We start from the raw sequence: 20,378 nt of genomic DNA, 5'->3' as shown, positions 1-20,378 counted from the left end.
TATACTGTTTTTCGACGCGTAATCAATGAAGTTTTGTCATTAGGCTCAATTAGGTTAGCCTGGTTATTTGGGAAGGTGGTAATGCATTGGTTAGCCTAGTTATTTGGAGGGTGTTAATGCAATGGTTAGCCTGGTTATTTGGAGGGTAGTAATGCATTGGTTAGCCTGGTTATTTGGAGGATGTTAATGCATTAGTTAGCCTGGTTATTTGGGGAGTGTTAATGCATTGGTTAGCCTGGTTATTTGGAGGTGGTAATTCATTGGTTAGCATGGTTATTTGGAGGTGTTAATGCATTGGTTAGCCTGGTTATTTGGAGTGTGTTAATGCATTGGTTAGGTTAAGTTAGATAGGCTACAGTTATTTGGAGGGTGGTAATGCATTGGTTAGCCTGATTATTTGGAGGTGTTAATGCATTGGTTAGCCTAATTGTTGATTTGAAGTGTTAATGCATTGGTTAGCCTGGTTATTTGGGGTGTTAATGCATTGGTTAGGTTAGGTTAGATATTCTGGTTATTTGGAGGGTGGTAATGCATTAGTTAGTCTGGTTATTTGGAGGGTGTTAATGCATTGGTTAACCTGAATTAGTTGGGGGTGTTAATGCATTGGTTGGGTTAGGTTGGTGGGGATTGTTTGGAGTACGCAGATCACATCGATTTCGGAATCTTACTGAACAAATCCGGGAAAAATATTTTTAAACAATTGTGCTAAATACTGTGTAATGATTTTATTGTCAATTTATTTTTATAGTGTTTTGTTTTGCCTCGTTTATTATATTTTTAATTTTTCCGTTTTTTTTTTTTTTTTTTTTAATGTAAAAAAAATGAATATAAAGTAGAACGTTTTCGTCGATTTTACACAGAGTGAGTAATAACACTGTGCGTAACCTTGTATTTTACTGTCTTTATGAAGGTTATAATAGGGAGTTTTCGCATTGAAATGTAGTGAAAATTTTGAATTTTCAATTATTTTTTTTCGTAGAAAAAGTGGTTCATCCAACAATTTTTTTCTTTTAAACCATTCCATTAACTATGGGATCCACATTAAAAATTAAAAAAACCACGATTTCGTGGGGACCTGTTCTGCACAAGACCCTTGAAATGTTTTTGTGCCAAAAGTTCAACAGAGACTGTTTTATCAGCATTGCACAGCACGACAGCACTGCAACGGTATCTTTTTCGATTTCATGAAACAGACAGTACTCCAACATTTTCTAAAATTCTTCATTATCTCTATCAGGTTCCAATGTCAGTATTGTGCTGAAATATTTAGGTATCTTCTGAAACCCTTGGGTGTTTATCACTCGGTTCCAAAATAAACGGATATACTACGTGGATAACTGTCTGAACTGTCTCCTTTTCTTCTGTTTCTTTAAGACTCTTCCTGGACATTATCTATTATTCTCGATAAGCATTTTATAGATGATTTTTTATTACTGTTTAATTTAGACCATTTTAATTACATTGTCAGCATCTTTCAATGTCATCAACTGTCAAGTATGAACACAAAATTTTCTCGTAAAATCACCACTCATGTCTCAAGCAAAAGATGAGTTGGGTGAGCAAGACTCAAAATCAGATTCATCTAGAGATTTATTTAGGGAAGAAGCTATATTAGTGGCTTTAGGAGAAACAGAAAATATTTTTGGGTTGTTTCTAAATTCGATAAATGACTTACCAGAAAAGGTGGATACTATTAAAGAAGAAGAAAACGTAAATTCAGGAAGTGATGATAATTTAGACGAATGCAAGTCTAATTCTGAAATTGCGAATGAAAATAAAGAAGATGAATTGGATTTCAAAATAGAAAATTGGTTAAATAATACAAGTGAAATTCAAATAATCAACAACAATGTAATATACGTAGATGAAATTGGTGTTGCAAGAGTAGAAAATGAGAAAATTAAGCAAGATTTAAACGAAAGTCCAACAACAAAAGAACCAACATTATTAGAAACAGTTTCTTCATTAGAAAGGCAAGTTTTATCGAGAGTAGAAATGTTACCTGATAACAGAAAGTCAAAAATACTACAACTGCCACCTGACTCCATTCCCATTACTTCAAGTCGTTGTGAAAAAGAACTGGTCGGTGATGACGTGGCAAATACAAAAGCTCACATAGTTTGTGAATGTGATCAACCCGGAGTTTCTGGAGGGGCGGTTCCTACGGTTATATCGTTTACTTTGAATGATGATCCTAAAAGTAAGTTTGTATATTTGTTATATTAATTGTTAGTTATAGAGGGTGGAAATGAATAAATGTAAAAATATTCAGGAAGTTTAGTTTTGTTAAAAAAAAAATAATTGTTTTTCTCTGTAAAACTTTTTCCCTTTGAGTGAGAAAAAATTGATATTGAACATTGGTCGCCTTTAAAAGCAAGTTATTCCTTTATTTTAAATTAATTCATATAGCTTCAAAATTCAAAATACTATAAATGTTGCCTACTTCTCAGACAAAGATTTTTCTAGATATTTTCATTTTTATGATTTTGCGTCAGTAGATGTTTATTATTTGATAAAATATATGTGGCTGTTAATTTAACAAAAAAATAAAATGTGTAGAGTAAAATATTCAACGGTAATGAAAAGATACAGATTTAAAACATGTCTAAGGGCACAAACATAGTGAGGCATCTCGATGCGATGCTCGCCAAGATGCTGGCCGTGCTGCTCGCCAGGATGCTAGCCGCGATGCATCCTACGCGCACTGTTTTAAAACGGCGAGTAAGTGCGCGTAGGATGCATCGTGACTATCGTACATAGTGCGGGGCATTTCACCTCGACGCGATGCGCGCCATTCACCTCGCCATCGGCGATGCTGAATCAAACATGTACAAATTTATGCGTCAAAACATACTGGAGCCTCGCACCTCGCCACGCACCTAGATGTTCAGCGCGATGCTTCCTAGGAAACAAAATTTTTGGTTTTTGCAAGAAGCGGACGCGGGTGCCTGAAACTTTACATTTAATTGGTCGGTTTAGGATCACAATTCGTTGAGCATATGTCGAACTAGAGTCGGGTGGAATAAAATATTCACAATACTAGTATTTAATTTATCACCAACAATGTAATCAACTTGATTCTACAGGGTCCGGCAATAGTGCGTCGGGCATCTGCAGCTCCTATAATAAAAAAATGAATTTTGTAGTCCAGACATAAAGTATGTATTAGGATGTATTTGAGGAAAATAGGATGCACACACTTCGAAAATCAGCCACAACTATTTCTCTCATGTTGTCGACTATACAGGGTGTCCGGAAATTAATGCAACAAAATTTGGTCATAGATTCTTGAAAAAAAAAATAGGTGACCCGTATTTTTTTATTTTTGGCCAGTGATCCCTTTTTCGGATTTACAGCCCCCTGAATTTCGCCCCTAAAAAGATTTTTTTTAATATCTCAGGGCCCTGTTGGACGAAAATCACTAAATTTGGTACACGTTGTTTTACCATAAAATTACATTTTTTGATATGATATTATTTTTTTTTAATTTTCATCAGTGGCGTCCCTACGGTATTTAAACTAAATAATATTGAAGAAAAAAATGGTACGCCACTGTTTTTTTTAAATAAAAATTATTTTTAAAGTCTACATTAAATTTGGAACATATTTGATCTCTTGATTTTTTTTTGGTACGACGACGAGCCGTTTTCGCGTAAAAAAATAAAATCCATTTTCATACATGACCAAATCGCTAAAATTTTAATGTAAATTTTCATGCAAAATTTAAAAAACGGCAATTTAGGTTTTTGGGCATTTTGGTTCGCACTTAGGTAATAAAACAGGATTTTTGAAAATAAAAAATTATTTTAAACTTGAGTTTGCCGTTTTAAAAATTTTGCCATTGAAATTTACGGTAAAATTTTAGCTATTTGGCCATGTATGAAAATGGTTTTTATTTTTTTACGCGAAAACGGTGCGTCGTACGAAAAAAAGTCAAGAGATAAACTTATCCAAAATTTAATGCAGATTTGAAAAATAATTTTTATTAAAAAAAAAACAGTGGCGTACCATTTTTTTCTTCAATAATATTTAGTTTATATACCGTAGGGACGCCACTGATGAAAATAAAAAAAAGTTAATAGCATTAAAAAATGTCATTTTATGGTAAAACAACGTGTACCAAATTTAGTAATTTTCGTCCAACTGAGATATTAAAAAAAACTCTTTTTAGGAGCGAAATTCAGAAGGGTGTAAATCCGAAAAGGGGGACCACTCGCCTAAAATAAAAAATACATTAATTAATCTAGTTTCTTCAGTTAAATACATAAATGATCATACTAGAATCACATTAATTTCTAGATAAGAAGTCTGATAATGCAATTAATAAAGAACAAAAAGAAGGGGTCCAAAAAGTGGAACAAAGAGTTTCTAGACCAAAAGCCAGCTTAATTCCTAAACTCACAAACTCCTATCGAACGAACAGATTAAATGCTAAACCTCCAAAACAACCTAATTACGAAGAGAAATTCGCGGAACACGACAAAAATATCACGTCAAAAATGCTGGCTTTCCAACAAAAAATCCGAGAAACGTCGTCCCTTTTAAAAGCCAAAGTCAGCCAAAGCAACGCTGTCGAGAATAAAAATCCCCGATCAAAACGATCACCAGAAACTTGAAGAAACTCCCGAATCATCAAAAAGCAACAAAATGATCCTGAACGAACTGTACAAAACATCAACTTACTAAACAAAGAAACTGTTAACTTGATCAACATAGAGAACGAAAACAACAAAACTTTTATGATAGATAATATAGAGAACCTGATTTCGAGTTTGAAAGGCCTGATTGGTCAGTTCAAAGAGGGCGAATCGAACTCCGAAGATAGAGTGAACGAGTTACAGGAAAATTTAACGGCGAATAGGGACGCCGAGTCGAAGTCGAAAGCTAAAGAGAATAATAAGATACATATTAAGTTTTTGTCTAGTAAATCGGGAGCGAAAAAGCGGAAGACCAAAGAACTGCAAGCAGAAGTTGTAAAGGAACCTGGCGAACCTAAGTTGGTAAGTTAACAATAATAGTAACTTTAATAATGATCACGACAGAGCGTTAAGCTTCATTCAGAACCTCACAATTAGTGGAATAAATTAGTGGTTTCAATTACACTTTATACTTTTTAGTTTACGATCATTCACAATGTCTAAAAAACTACATATACATTTAAAATTAATAGAAAATCCTAGCAACAGCTGGCGTTAGTCAGTTGTATCCATAAAATAATTAACTAGAAAGAAGTGTCAACTCTGTGTTAAATCGTGGAAACACGATACGCCACCTTGTCTTGTCTCTACCGCCTTCGTTGTCGTCTGGAGAACTAATTTTCCAATTGACAGGTTGACATGATAAGGACACGATAGCTTAATTTTCATTTCTGTTTCCGGTTATTCAATGGCGGGCCCTCTTTCAGTTCAAATGTATTTTGTATATTTTCTTTTCATAAATAAAACCAAAAAATAATGTATTCACATATATTTACTTGAAATATGGAACAACGTGACTAAATAAATATAAAAATATAGAGGATTGTATTGTTTCAATACCAATTAATTAATTATATGTACTTTTAACGTAAATTCGTTAGGTATAAGCATGACTTACAGTAATTTGTAAATAAACAAACGTATTCGCAGACTTCAAGGACAGAAAACGGACACAGGAACATGAGAACGGGAGCCTTACACAAACAAAACCTGAAACACAAAAAACAGATTTTTTAAACTAAAACCTGTGCTAAAACTAACAATGTAAAAAATATGAATATAAAATATAAATATACTAGGTCTACACTAAGATGCATTTTACCAGGAAATTTAACAAAACTTGAAAATAAAATAAATATGAAATAAACCTAATTTCCCTTTTACATTTTAAAATAAAGATAAATAGGTATAAAGAACAAATTTATCAACTAATATGTATCTTATAGATTTATTGTATTATATATAAAACCACACATACTGCAGATAATTAATGTGGGTTATAGTTAAAAATGATCTTACCTTGCAGTAAATTGTTTCCATTTTCAAAAAAATCGCCGATTAAAGAGATTATAACAGCATTTTCTTGCATCTCAAAAAGTAAGTGTTTATTTACTACCTATTTTTCATATATATGGGACATACCTACTACTGCAGAAACGTCATTTTCTCCAGGATTCTTCATGTAATATATATTTTATATACTTTATTACCTTTGTATTTATAAATTTCAGCCGAAATATTAAATTGAACTTCCAAAACGAAACTATATAAACGGAGTGAATTAAAATGGCGTCGAATATATTTGTTCGATTTGTTCTAGAACAAATCTGAAGTTGTCTCTGAAACTCTGAAATCTGTCAATTCTAAACTTTGAAGTTAGACAATAGTTAGACAGAAACAATGCTGTCCTTGTCTAGCTTATAAAATAATCAACCTTTGATTTCTAACCACAATTTCTCTTGACGGAAGGTAATCAAAGGCCAAAATAACATTTCTCGCAAATTTTGAAGTATAATTAGTGGAAAAGTTAAAAGTTTGATAACTTTTTCTATTAATTGAAAATGTCTACCGCTAAGTTTGATGTTCTGAATGCTTACATTGAAATTAAAGGAACAAAGCTTAAAGCTTCATTTAGAACCTCGCAATTAGTCTAATGAATTAGTGGTTTCAATTACCGTAGAAGTTTGTTCATTTAATTTCAATGTAAAGCTTCATTCAGAAGCTCGCAATTAGTAGAATAAATTTGGGGATTCAATTAGCGTAGAATTGTATTGCTCTAATTTGAAGGTAAGCATTCAGAACGTCAAAATTAGCGGTAGGAATTTTCGATGTTGCTACGATATTCTATTAATTATTTTAATTGTGATTTTTAGACATTGTGAATGATCGTACACTAAAAAGTATAAAGTTTAATTGAAACCACTAATTGCGAGGTTCTGAATGAAGCTTAATTCTAAAAAGTTTTGGCGCTTCATTCAAATGTAGAGCTTTTTCTACAGCAGCACCATCTTTAGTGTTCCCTGTTTGATGACCACTTTTTAATACATGAAGTTAATTCTCCTTACCTCTATCCTCTACATTATACCACAGCATTCTAACCAATGACCAAAGAATACAAGGACAAAAACACCCGAGACGAAATTTTTACCATGTCTCCAAACAGTCCGTGCCACATATTTTTCTTAACTTAGCTGCTTGAAAAGATATTTATATTTTTGACAAATATTTTGACTACGCCTATGGTGTTATCATACTAATTAATTATAAAAAAACGTCTTAAAATGTTAAAAAAAGTTACAAAACTAGTATCGACGTATAACACATATCAAGTACATAATATAATAGAAAAATAATTATCAAATTCAATAAGAAAACGATAAGAAGGTGGAGTGGACTGTTTATTTACCTATGAAACGTAACTCCTGTCTCTTTCTTATTGATGCGGCTTTTACACTTGAAAGCTGAACAAATCATCACTGTAATAAAGTTTATACAAAGTTCACTACACACAACCCACAACAACCTATTAAAAATCGCCAAAAATTGTTGTTGGTGACACATTCGCTGTCTCCAAAAAAATTACCATAGATCAAAAAACATAGGCATACGAAAACATAGAGGCATTATGGAATTATTAATTGGTTAAATGCACCAAAAACTTTTAATGAATACGTAGTGAGTTCCAATATCAATCCCCTCTTCGTTTTTCTCAATTTTGCTCTTGTTCTGTTAATTCCACGCCATTGGTCTGATGCGCACTCTAGTTCTTATTTCTTAGTATGGTTTCCAGTGTACCAGTACAGAGTGTCAATTTTTCAACACTTTGGCATGTTTAGTGGTGTAGGGAAACCGCAACCTTCTATCTTTAAAAATAAGCGATATATTATGGAAACGTGTTGAAGAATGGACACCCTGTCCATTTGTTCCGTCGAACGTCGCTATATAAACTGTCGTGGGGTAAAAAGGATGCAGGCGACAAATATTTAACCAATTCCAGCTGATTCCTATGTAAAATGACGCCCTAAATCCAAATATAGCTTCCGTTTTCTTATACTATTCACTGTTTTTGAGGGAGTCTAATTTTATCATTTTTTTAAATTACTTTTTATTAATAATTTTATATACAATACATATAATTTAATTTGAAGGGACGAAAAGAATTATTTTAGCTATAAAATATAAATAATAAATAAAAAGATCTCTACCTTTATTTGGTGCCTTGCTTGAACTCTCATAACTCTCTCTTACTAAAAACTAGCAATACTCGGACAATATGCTTCCATTCCACTTCTCTGAAAATATATTCTCCAGCTTAACAATGGCTTGATGGAACTGTTCCTCGTGTTCTTCCAAGACTGCTCTTACATTTTCAAAGAAGTCCAGGTGCTAGTGAAGGAAATGCTCGAACCCCCACTCCTCCTACAAACCTTTTAAAACCAACAAACTTCCTCGACCTACAAACAAAATCATATTTGGATTCGGGAGGTAATTTTATATAAGAAACGACAAGAATTGTTGCCGATTTTCATGCAGTCCTGTGTAATTTGACGTATGAGCAGTGATCAAGGCGATAAAAGAGTTAATATGGATGACAGCACGCGTGGAATTGACACTTAAATTCAGCCTATAGCGATTGAGAATTTTATTTAGAGAGTAATAGATAGATTTAAGTTTTTAACACCAGTTAAGAAATTTTCCGCAGTATTTATTTATTAATTTCAAGTGTATGATGAATCGTTTTTGGAATAAGTGGAATTAACGAAAGATTGATAAATAAAAATTTCTTTCTTTTTTTTTCTCTCAAAAAGAGCCAAATCATACTATAATATGGTTGAAAATAAAAATTTGCCCCAAAAATGTACAAATTTATTAAAAGGTTCTTATTCTCCCGTTCAAAATGCCAGCGATTGACAATATGATCGAAAAAAACAGGTATGGCTTGGAAATGAAGATCGCTGTCATTTTATATATAAAATTATACTTATGGGGAATGTTATTGGTCGTCCTTTCCAAGCCAACTGGACGCCGTTTTTTTTCGATCATACGATATTTGTAAGTTATTTTAAGTAATTTATTTCAAACAATGGAGAGAGGGGGCGTTACTATGAAGTTTCTGCACCGGTTCAAAAAAATTGTAGATCCGGGGCTCTGTTCACATGTGTATACGCACTTATTGAGGAACAGCCACTTATTTTATTCGAATTCACATGAATTAATTTAATGCCTCTGCTCCGGTAATTTTTCATCGGATTTTAAATTACCAGATAATATTTCTAGATTAACGAAGAAGAACGTCGAAAAAGCCAGGACTCCATGGACGGGTTTTTCCTCCCTTCCCCCGATGCCCCCAGTCCTGTCGGAGAGGACGACGACGAAGACGGTCTGGATATTACCATCACCTTTCCGGAATTCCGGCAAAACATCACCCACGAAGCGGATTCGCACGTCACCGTTTGCTTTTCGGACATTTCGGCCGAAGCACTGGGCCGGTTGAAACGGTGCCCGAAAGACTTTACGCTGCACATGGATTTTGCACAACGGAAAATGACGTTTCAGACCGGGAATTTGCCGACTAATAACTTTTCTATAGGTAAAAGGCAGATCTTTTTTCTGTATATTACGTATACAGTATGTCAACATTGTCAACGTATTGGGTTTACAAGAGGAAAAACTTTTTTATTATTGACATTTTGAGAAAAATACATTCTTCATAAAAAAAAATTTCATGTTCTATAATGGTTAATCCGGTTTATAATTTTCCAAATGTCCATAGCGTTTTAGAGAAAATAAAAAAAAAACATGAAAGTATATTTTAATTTTTTCCCAAGTCCTAAAAATCAAAACGCGTTTCTATGGCAGTCTATGGTAATGTAATTTTGTTTTCATTCTTTGATAGATTTTTATTTATAGAATATTAATTAACATAATATTTTTGTGCTGTTTTAAAATGTTAAAGAAGCACAAAATTTATTTATCTTAAATTTATTTCATCTATCATAGATAAAAGAAATTTATTGAATCAAAGCTATTCTTACAACGGTCGCTCTCCAAAGCTTTTAATAATTTTGGAGCGGTTCGGATTTTTCCATAATTATGTCGCTAAATATTATTTATTCAAATTTATTATTTTCTTTTAATTTTTTAAATAAAATACAGTGTGTTGCATATAAGAAACTTTATTTTATATAAGGACATGTATGAAACCTATGAAACACTGGAAACTAACGTTATGCCACGATCCACGATGGTTTTTGTAATTCACAGTTCACACAGTTTTTTAACTTTTTAATGCCACTTTTTCACAATTATCACGGGTTTGAGTAAGTAAAATTCAAATTAAACTCACAAGGTAGCAATAATTACTTTGAAAATGAACGCTTTAAATACTTTCGGTATTTTTTCAATGAGGGCAGTTTAAATTTTGAAAGAATTAATAATTTTTGAAGATTTTGACTTTGACAAGAGAGAATTATTTATGTTCTTGTTTACGGTTGTTCTTAGCAACCGCCAGAAAAGCCACCGCTATATAGCAGAGATTCCGTACAACGTGTATGCACCCCAAAACAATTATAAGTTTTGACGGCAAGCTGAGCATTCCAATCTAAACTTGTTTCTTTTATCTATGCCATCTATTAAAGAATGAAATCTAAATTATATTACCATAGAAACAAAACAAATTATATTACCATGGAAACAAATTTTCAAACAAACCAATCAAAATTCAACCATATTTTCATGTTTTCTTTTAATTTTCTCTAAAACTGTATGGAAATTTAGAAAACGGGATTAACAACTTTAGAACTGGCAAATTTTTAATCAAAATATCAGTAATAAAAAGTTTTTCCTCTTGTAAAGACAATCCGGGGATATACTGTAGTTTTTCAAATTCACTGGACGTTGAATGATGAAAATGCGGTAATATGTATCATGCAATTGAAAAAAAAATGTCAGAGATGGCTTGGAAATGACGGTGGCTGTGGTTTTTTATGTAAATTAATTATATGGGGAATGTCATCGATCGTCATTTCCAAAAGCTAACTGGACACCGTTTTACGACGAGTGGACATCTAAAAATGTTCTATGGAGATTGGAGAATATATAGAGGTAAGGAGAATCATCTCGTATGGGACTTTGTTTGAACAAGTGGCCACCTAAAAGGGAAAAATAAAGGTTCCTTGAATACCCAAAGGAGGCAATGGAGAAAGAGAGATGTATCCTCTATTATAGATTCGGGACAATACCGGTATCAGGTCTAAGGAGAGACCAAGTTAAAGAGGTGGAGAAAATGGTGACAGATCCTCCAGCCTCTCCCTCACGGTTACCTCAGCCGGAGACAAGTTCCTTGATTGTGAAAGGTACGGAGGGCCAAACCCCCACCGTAGGAGATAGATGTCCATTCCTCGGAGGGTGAACATGTGTTGTCAGAAGAGAATGGGAAATACCCCTACAACAGGAAAATCGCCATATATGATGAGGTATAGACTTTGTATGATGAGTTATAATTCAAGAAAGTGGGACACAATAGATATTTAAGGTCGCGGTGATTAATCCCTCTCTCACTCATACAACATTATACAAATGACCACAGTGCAATGCCGGGTCGGACTGGGCCAGAGAAGCCCGGGTGGAATTGTGAGAAAGGGCCCGGGTGGATTTTTTTGCATATTTGTTTGCCTTACTTGTTGGTCAATTTTTCCCTATTGATTTGATGTTAGTGTTTGAAATCAGGGAACTATACCCGTCATGCAATGCAAATGTATGTAGGTAGATATTGTTAACCCAAAAAATGGTTTTGGGGATAACCTCAGAATATTACCGTCATTTTTTTTGTGTTTTATTTCTACACTGAAAAAAAAAACTACAACTTTGTACTTAGGTTTTTGTAAGCCTAATAGTATGACACACACAATTTGTAATAATGATTTTCATTTAAATTTCAACGAGTACAATCTGAAGATTCTCTAACACAAATTGGGAGAATTACCACCACACTTATTCGCTATTTTAATATAAAATCAAGCATATTTAACAATTTTGGAGATCTGGTGATCTGGTTAAGAGAGGGGAGGGGAGCGCAAAGGCTGGAGCCCGTCTAGCAATCGACACCATGACTATATGGTCAGTAGGACCCTAGTGCAATAACCAATAAGCAATAATGAATCGAACTGAACATGGCAGATATAAATAAAATAAAGTTAGTAAACAGTTTGCTATAGCAGCGCCATCTTAGTTGTTCCCTGTTTGTTGATAACTACTTTTTATTTCACAAGATAATTCTTTTTGCCTCTACCTCTCGTCTCTACCCGTCATATGAAGAGTATTCGGATGTATAAGAAGTCTAGTTAAATACCTTAATGCGCGCCACTTTCTGTAATGGAAATGAAAACTTTATGTATGTTTCCTGTTCTAATTCGAATAGGAGCCGATTTGAAAGTGACTGAAATCCCGGTCGATACCAAGAAATCGGACATAATCAGCATCAAACCGTCGACGGAATGCACCTACGCCTCGCAAGTCATCCCCGTCGTCGAAGGGCCGAGAAGAAGTTCGGTCAAAACCCTAAAATCCACCGATTCCGAGCTGTTCGACGTGGTCAGTTTGCCGTTCCTCAATCGCAAATCCTCCGTCACGACCAGGTCATGCATAACGTTCAAAAACAGCGCCGCAACCCATCCCAGTTCCTGTCTGTTGCTGGACCGGTTGCGCTACAGGAGCATGCCGCAAATTCCGAGTCTGCCCAACATTTTCGAGGAGCCAGGCTTGGAAGGGACGTCTGCAAGTAAATCAGGTGTGATTTAACTTATCTAGGTTCGATGTAAGCAATCTAAGACATATTCATTATAAAATACTTTATTCTACTAGTGTCGAATGAAGAAATAAGAAGATGCACAACCTTATGGGCGATTTTGTGGCACAAAACATGTCCGAGATGTAGCTGGCGTTACCGTCAGCATGTCCGAGATTTAGTTTAGCTTTGCGCGCTGATCATCAGTTATTTACATACCGTAGTTCTGCTTTCAGTCGACAGAGTGGGTGGTTGCCGGAGACAGTGTTGCCAGAACTACGCATTAATCCTTACAGTTACGGATTTTAGGAAGAGTACGTTATAGAATAATACGGATTTTCTATAATTAAACAATTTAATATAATGTGATTAAAAGAAGGGTGTCAGAGTTATCTTGAAGATGAATATTGGTGTTCTTTCATATCTAAAATATTATGGTAAATGTCAATAATCGTCATTTCCAAGCCAACTAAACGGCTTTTTTCGATCATACGCAATATTCAGTACGTATAAACGATTGTTTATGTTTGTTGTTTATTCTATGTTTAACACGAATAAATATTCAATGCATAAATCCGCGGATTTCTCATCCAAAGATATTATCGTCAAACGTATTACAGATATTACCACATTTTAATATGGCAACACTGTCGCTTTCAGATCGACACCGTCTTCGATATTCCTTCGCTGGCCGAATTACAGAAAATGAGTGTTATATGCGTTGGCTGCAGAACGATTAGAGGCTCCACCGTAGAGCACTTGAGATATAAGGGGAAATCAAATCAGCCTTGTTACGAATTTGTCCATTAGGTTGCGTATCTTTTCAATTCTTTCAATCAACGCTACTAGTAGATATTAGTGGTCGCTAGTGACCGCAACAAACTGAAAGTTTTTTAAAAAAAAATAATAAAATTTTAAAAAAATTAAATTTTATTTGACAATAAAGATGCGTTTTCACGAGTCAAGTGATCAGGTCATAGGGATACAGCAGATTCAACTGCATATTCCGAGTTTACACATTTTGTCAAAAAGCTTCAGCTGGTCAGTGGCGTAACTAGAAATTTTCGGCTCCCCCGCACTTTCGGTCATTGGAGCCCTGGATCTATTAAAATTAATTTTTTAATGGGACCTATAAAAATTAAGATACCCGACCTTTCCAGTGGAGGTAGGGTTTCCAGACGTCCGGATGTACCCGTTGTCGTTAGTTTAATATTGGTGCAGTTTGGTTTGAGCAAACCAGTTTGTGCAAATTAAAAATTAACTGAGAGTATAAACGGCCCTTAAGGAAGGTCTAAGCGATATTCAATTATTTTTTTTTATAATGAAAGATGTTTGATAATCTTTGTCAATGTCCACATTCGATGAATTATACGGGTTGAGTCTTAAATAAGTGCAAATATTTTAAAAGGTAGTATATTTCGACTCCAGAAACACGGTTATGAGGTTTTATCGCGAAAAAAAAAATTGAAAATTTGGATTTTTTTTTTAATTTTTAGTTAAAAAACATAATTTCTTGATAATAAGGCTACATAGGTAGTAAATTAAATTTACGAGAAAGAAAACCCAGAAAAGATTCAGTGGTTCTCAAAATTTAAACAAAAAATCATTTTTTTTAGAAATTTTGAAATTAAAATAACTCGGTTATATTTTGGACATTTGAAAAACGGTAAAGAGAAAATAATATGTTTCTTTTATCGAGATCTACTAGCCCTGAAAATATTTGCACTTAAGACTCACCCCGTATAAATAAAACAAAATTACTTTTCTGCAAAAATTGAATCGATGAGTCATGTACAATTTTTCCAAAAATCATTCTTTCTTAGTTTTTGAATGTTTTTTTCGTTTTACTGTCAAAGTCTAGAGTCTAGAGGATCAGTCAGAACACAGTGAGTATTGAATAAGTCCAAATTTTTACAGGGCTACTAAATCTCTATAAAAGAAACATATTTTTTCTTTATCGTTTTTCAAATAAGTTTAAGTTATAAAGTCCAGTTTTAAAGAAAAAATATTGTTTACTCAAATTTTGAGAACCACTGGATTTTTTCTAAAGATTATGTTTTTTTTGTAAATTTAATCTACTACCTACAGTATGACCCCGGATTAATACAAATATTTACAAAATGAAAAACATTTTTATTACTGACATTTTGAGAAAAATGCGTTCTTCATAAACAGTTTTACTTGTTCTAAAATGGTTAATCTAATTTATATTTTTCCAAATTTCCATACCGTTTTAGAGAAATTAAAAAAAAAACATAAAACTATGGTTTAATTTTTAAAAATTGATTGAAGTCCTTAAAATCAAAAGGTTTTTCTCTGGTAATATTACCACTATATTCAAAGTATACAGGGTTGTTCACCACATACGACACGGAGTATTGTAGCTAAACGATGAGATTTTTACAAATTGTAAGTTTTGGGTTCGTTGAAGGACTATTAGAGCTACAATTTAAAAATATTTTTACAAGATACAGAGTGTCCCAAATAAGTAAAAAATATCAAAGTTGTATTTTTTTAAATGGATATTCTGATTACATTTATTATACTTAACCTGTTTTTGAGTTTTTCACTTTAGTTGCAGCTTTATCTAATACTTAAATATTTACTGAAGTTTATTTATCAGTTATTGTGTTGCAATGGCTGTCAATACTACCTTATACAGAGTGCTCCGTGGGTTTATAATGAATATTAGCTTCAAACGGCAATAAGTTAATTCTAATGGAACACCCTGTATTTTATATCAGATGCATCACTTACCTGTTCATCGTATATGCTTACCTATTCTTTGTCGTAGAAAATGCATTTTTAATTTAGAACTTAGCTTTTATCAATATACCCATGGGATCATTGACATTTTAGATTATTTTAAAGATGTACCAAATTTTTAAAGAGACAGATACTAATATTGTCGATATAATTCGTTTATTTCATTAAAAAATAAAAAAAAACTGTTTAAATATTTGTTAAAGAGGACCAATTAATATGATTCCAGTATTCAAACTACATTAACTGACTGTTTGCGTTGATTAATAATAATTGCTCCAAATACTAAAAAACTGAATTTTGCATGGGCATTAGACAGTGTGATAAAAAGTAACATCTTAAAAATGATATTTCATTTTTTAATAAATGCTTATTTATAACAACAAAGGCTTTAATTTGATAACTTATTATTATATTGATTTCTGACTCAAAAATCCACATTTATTTATAATAATTTATTAGCGAACACAATTAAGTATGTCATTAATTAGTATATGGGCGGAAATAATGGTGTTATATTTAATTAATGGTATACCCTTTTATAAAGATTTAAATAGTTTTCTTTTTGCATACAAATGGGCTAGTAATATTATCGTTTTGCTAAAAACGATAATATTACTAGTCTGTACATTTTGTACATTTGTTGCTTTAAAAACAATCTAAAATGTCAATATTCCATAGATATATTGATAAATGAGGTCTAATTTAGAAGAAAATGCATTTTCTACGAAAACTTGAAGGGATAGGTAAAAAATGGTATAATACAATTTGATAGACAATTTAATTGTGCATCTGATTCTCCTAAAATATATAGGGCATTCCATTTAAATTAAAGAAGTTATTGCCGTTTGAAGCTAATAATTATTTAAAATAAATTTTTAGACACTGTGTATAAGGTACTATTATTTTTATTATTGCAACACAATAACTGATCAATAAATAAACTTCATTAAATATTTAGTATTAAAAACATTGATACCCTTGGAGAAATGAAGCTTTAAAATTTTGACTACAATTTCACAAAATTGAAAATATTTCAAAAACGGTAAAGTTTAAGTATAATAAACCTTAATCAAATTTACCTTTATTTTAATCGTAGAAACTAAAAATGTAATAATATACAGGGTGTTCCATTTAAAAAAATACAACTTTAATATTTTTTATTTATTTGGGACACTCTGTATCTTTTAAAAATATTTTTAAATTGTAGCTCTAATAGTCCTTCAACGAACCCCAAACTTACAATTTGTAAAAATTCATCGTTTAGCTAATATTGTCAATTATTGAAATCATTTTTTCATAGGTGGTTATTATTAATTTTGATTAACGTCATATTTTTACTGTTAAAGCATCACATTTTCCCATAACTATTACCACCCTTTCAGTAGCATTGAATTAAATAAATGTTGTGCTTCTTTAACATTTTACAGCAAAAAATATGACGTTAATTAAGTGAATTCTAACAAAATAACAATCTATCAAAGAATGAAAACGAAATTATATCACCATAGAAACGCCATTTCTGGGACCCTGCTGGGACCTAAGAGTTTAACTATATTTTCATGTTTTTTTATTTTTTTCTAAAACGGTATGGAAATTTGAAAAAAGTATAAACGCGATGAAGCATTTTAGAACAAGCAAATTTTTTTATGGAGAATGCATTTTTCTCAAAATGTCAATAATAAAAAAGGTTTTTCTTTTGAAAAGACAATCCGGAGACATACTGTATGTTGCCATAGTTTAAAAAAAACATTAAAACAAGTTTTCGCGAGAAAGCCTCATAGACGTGTTTCTGGGGTCGAAATACACCACCCCTAAATATATTGGCACTTATTTGACACTCACCCTGTATATTTGTTCTATAAACTTTGAATCTATGCATGTACTTAAAAAATAAAACAAATCATTAACATTAATATACGATCAAATGGAAAGCTGCAGGCAACAAAATAGAGCAATGATCGATTTAAAATGCAATTTTATGGCGTATTTAATTTTTTATTTATTTATGATTCGTACGGTTATACCCTGTTTTACCTGCCTTCTTATTATTTACATTATTAACTCGGTAAGGTTCCTGATAACATCAATAAATCTTTTTAATTTTTAAAAAACTCCATAAATATACGTTACGGCCCACTATTACTAGAGTTTATGGTTTTTTCATATTTATTTTATTATTAATTTATTACATTTCTTTTCAGCGTTAGCCACTCAGACAGGAAACTGCGAAATAAACATTTACAAAGAAAGAGAACAAGCACAAGCTTGGATAAAATTCATGACGTTCCATAGAGTTAAATTATAAAATATAAAATTTCTACTTATACAAATTTATAATTATTTTAGTTTATATTGATTTAATAAAAATATTCTTTAAACTGTAGTTTTTCATGAGCAGTTTTCTACTAAGTTAAATTGGTTAATAGACACTCCGTTCGATAGATGGAGACTGTAACATTAAAATTTGTTTGTTGATAGCTTTGTTGCCAGTTCTATTTGACATTAATTAGAGGCATCATTTTCTATTAAATCCTATTTTTTACTAAATATAGATTAAATTATTTGGGTTTATTTAAATTTTTGTAACGCGTTGGGCATGTTATTCCAATAATCGATGTAAAGATAAATTTTGTTCCCAAACAAGGTTCTAAAATTTGACAGTTCTTACAACAGTGCATTTAATATTTAATGAAATCAAAATGTTTTTGGCCTTCGCCGATGAGTCAGAAATCAAAGAAATAAACTAATTTAATTGTATCTAATTAGTGTTAATTAGTGAAAATTGACTGTTCGTATCGTGGTGCCTATGTTGGGAAACTATTCAGTTAAATACGGTATAGCAGTTCTTAGCCAAATACATGCTAAAATCGATGTGCAGTGAATCTTCCTTAGCTGTATAATTAACTGATCCTTGTTAGATTGCAATATCAAAATCATTAAATAAAAAAAAAACAAACAATAGAAAACAGAAGCGTACTATACAATGAAACCGCCGGAGTTTAATATTGTTGGACCTTAATCATGTATTTTGTGGATACAATGTGTAGAAGTTCAGTAAGGAATTAATCAGGAAAAATGAGTAGAGGTTACTACGAGAACACAGATACTCCTTTCTTATATACGGTAAGTTTCTAATTATTTCTTTACAGATCTAGTGATACCTGATTTACTTTAAAGCAGTCTTATCACCTTTAATTCTATAAAGATTTGTATATCTATGATTGTTGACATTCTAGGCCTGAGGCCTGAGGTATTGCGTGCGTGAGTGCATGTATGTAAATGTTTCAGTCAACATTTGGACTTGAGTGAGTGACATTGAGCTTGAATAGTTTGTCTACATAATGTAAATTTTAAATTTGTTTATATACGTATAGTTCAATGACATGTTGTTTACATAATGTGTTAGCTTCTCGAATATCTATCTATATGTATAGTTGATTTTAATTAGATTTATATTCACTGGAAAGCTTTTCACACAATATTACACATCTTTGATGCAGTGAATGCAGAATTAATGAGAGCTAAAATTAAAAGAACATGTGATATATTGGTAGAATATTTTCATCAATGGGTTTATCTATGAATACATCTAAAACGTAGTGTGTAGCTTTTTGGTAACAGAGCAGATAATGCGTTTACACTTCACAGTAAAATGATGAAATTATTGGCACCTAAGAACGTTTCTGCTTGGTGTTGTCACGCAGATTGGATTGAAACGCACGTTGATGTGTTGCAAAGGGGTATCAAGACACGGCTTGCTTTGAGGATTGTCTCAGAGAATGTGGGTGAAGAAGCCGCATTGACAGCTTATTATGCTTTTTGTGCAATCTAAAATGAGATATGGCTTGGTAATTTGGGGAAATTGTACTGATATAGGTAGAATCTTTCTGCTACAAAAAAGATGTATTTGTAATATATTTAGAATGAGCCGTTTAGAAAGTTGCAAGAGTGTTTTTGTAGAGAAGGGTATATTGACGCTGACAGGCATGTATGTTTACGATGCCTATATGTTTGTGATCGGTAATAGAGATCTTTTTGCAGGCTTTGTTAGTGATCACAGGTATGCTACCAGAAATAGATATAATCTTGTACCTGGGAAATGCAATTTTACTTATACACAAAAGAATGCTGTGTATTCGATTATAAAAATATTTAATAGTTTCCCCGAAGAGTTGCAGGCCATGTCTCATGGAAAGATAAGAACTGTACTAAAAGATTATTTAATCAAAGAGGCATACTATAGTTTGGCCGGTTTTTTTTCCGATTCGCATATCTTACTTTTTAGTGAGCACGTTTATTGTTTGTAGTAATTGTAATGTAGTGGGACTTTTGAGTTAGTTGCTACTACTGTAGTATAGTATATACTATATATATAGTACGGTTAGAAAGACTATTATTTAAACTGAACAATGATTTTCGAAACATACATTTTATATTTTTTTGTTGTCGAGTGTTATTCTAGTTTTTTTCCTTATTTTAGTGTATTTATGTGTGTTTTATATTAAGTCTTAAGTTTTGTTTTTTTGCTATTTTTACAATGTTCCATGCCTGCGGGCTCTTGTAACTTCTGTTAATCGGAACAAATAAATGAATATCTATCTATCTATCTATCTATTATCAGTAAGTATATGAGACAGAGAGAGAGAGAGAGAGAGAGAGTTTTTTTTACTAAATGTGGTTCTCGATGTGGTTATTAATTATAGTCCGTGACAGTCCAGTAACAATGTCATAATTTTTTTTATTGAATAAACATACTTATTACTCGAACCTTGTAATGAACATTATATGTAGAGATGCTGAAACATTATATGACTGTAAAGCCGCGTATAAATATGCCGAGGCAAGTACGA

General features: G+C 32.3%; 2 protein-coding genes across 2 annotated transcripts; both read left to right on the top strand.

Annotated features, from left to right (window-relative positions):
- Positions 1-1,044: 1,044 nt before the first annotated feature.
- On the top strand, positions 1,045-4,616 carry LOC115878307. Its single transcript, XM_030894764.1, has 2 exons — positions 1,045-2,200; positions 4,300-4,616. Exons 1-2 carry the CDS (start codon positions 1,531-1,533, stop codon positions 4,614-4,616), a joined length of 987 nt encoding a protein of 328 aa, XP_030750624.1. The 5' UTR covers positions 1,045-1,530.
- Positions 4,617-4,640: 24 nt separating this feature from the next.
- Positions 4,641-17,856, top strand: LOC115878419. The gene is made up of 4 exons (XM_030894933.1): positions 4,641-5,000; positions 9,255-9,567; positions 12,397-12,792; positions 17,730-17,856. The coding sequence occupies exons 1-3, from the start codon at positions 4,740-4,742 to the stop codon at positions 12,774-12,776; spliced, it is 954 nt and encodes a 317-aa protein (XP_030750793.1). The 5' UTR covers positions 4,641-4,739; the 3' UTR covers positions 12,777-12,792; positions 17,730-17,856.
- The last annotated feature ends 2,522 nt before the right edge of the window (positions 17,857-20,378 follow it).

This window comes from Sitophilus oryzae, unplaced genomic scaffold (assembly GCF_002938485.1).
Source record: "Sitophilus oryzae breed Bouriz unplaced genomic scaffold, Soryzae_2.0 scaffold_1508_pilon_pilon, whole genome shotgun sequence".
NCBI classification, from domain to species: Eukaryota; Metazoa; Arthropoda; class Insecta; order Coleoptera; family Curculionidae; genus Sitophilus; species Sitophilus oryzae.
The sequence above is the reverse complement of the archived record's forward strand: the minus strand, read 5'-3'. Positions and strand labels throughout refer to the sequence as shown.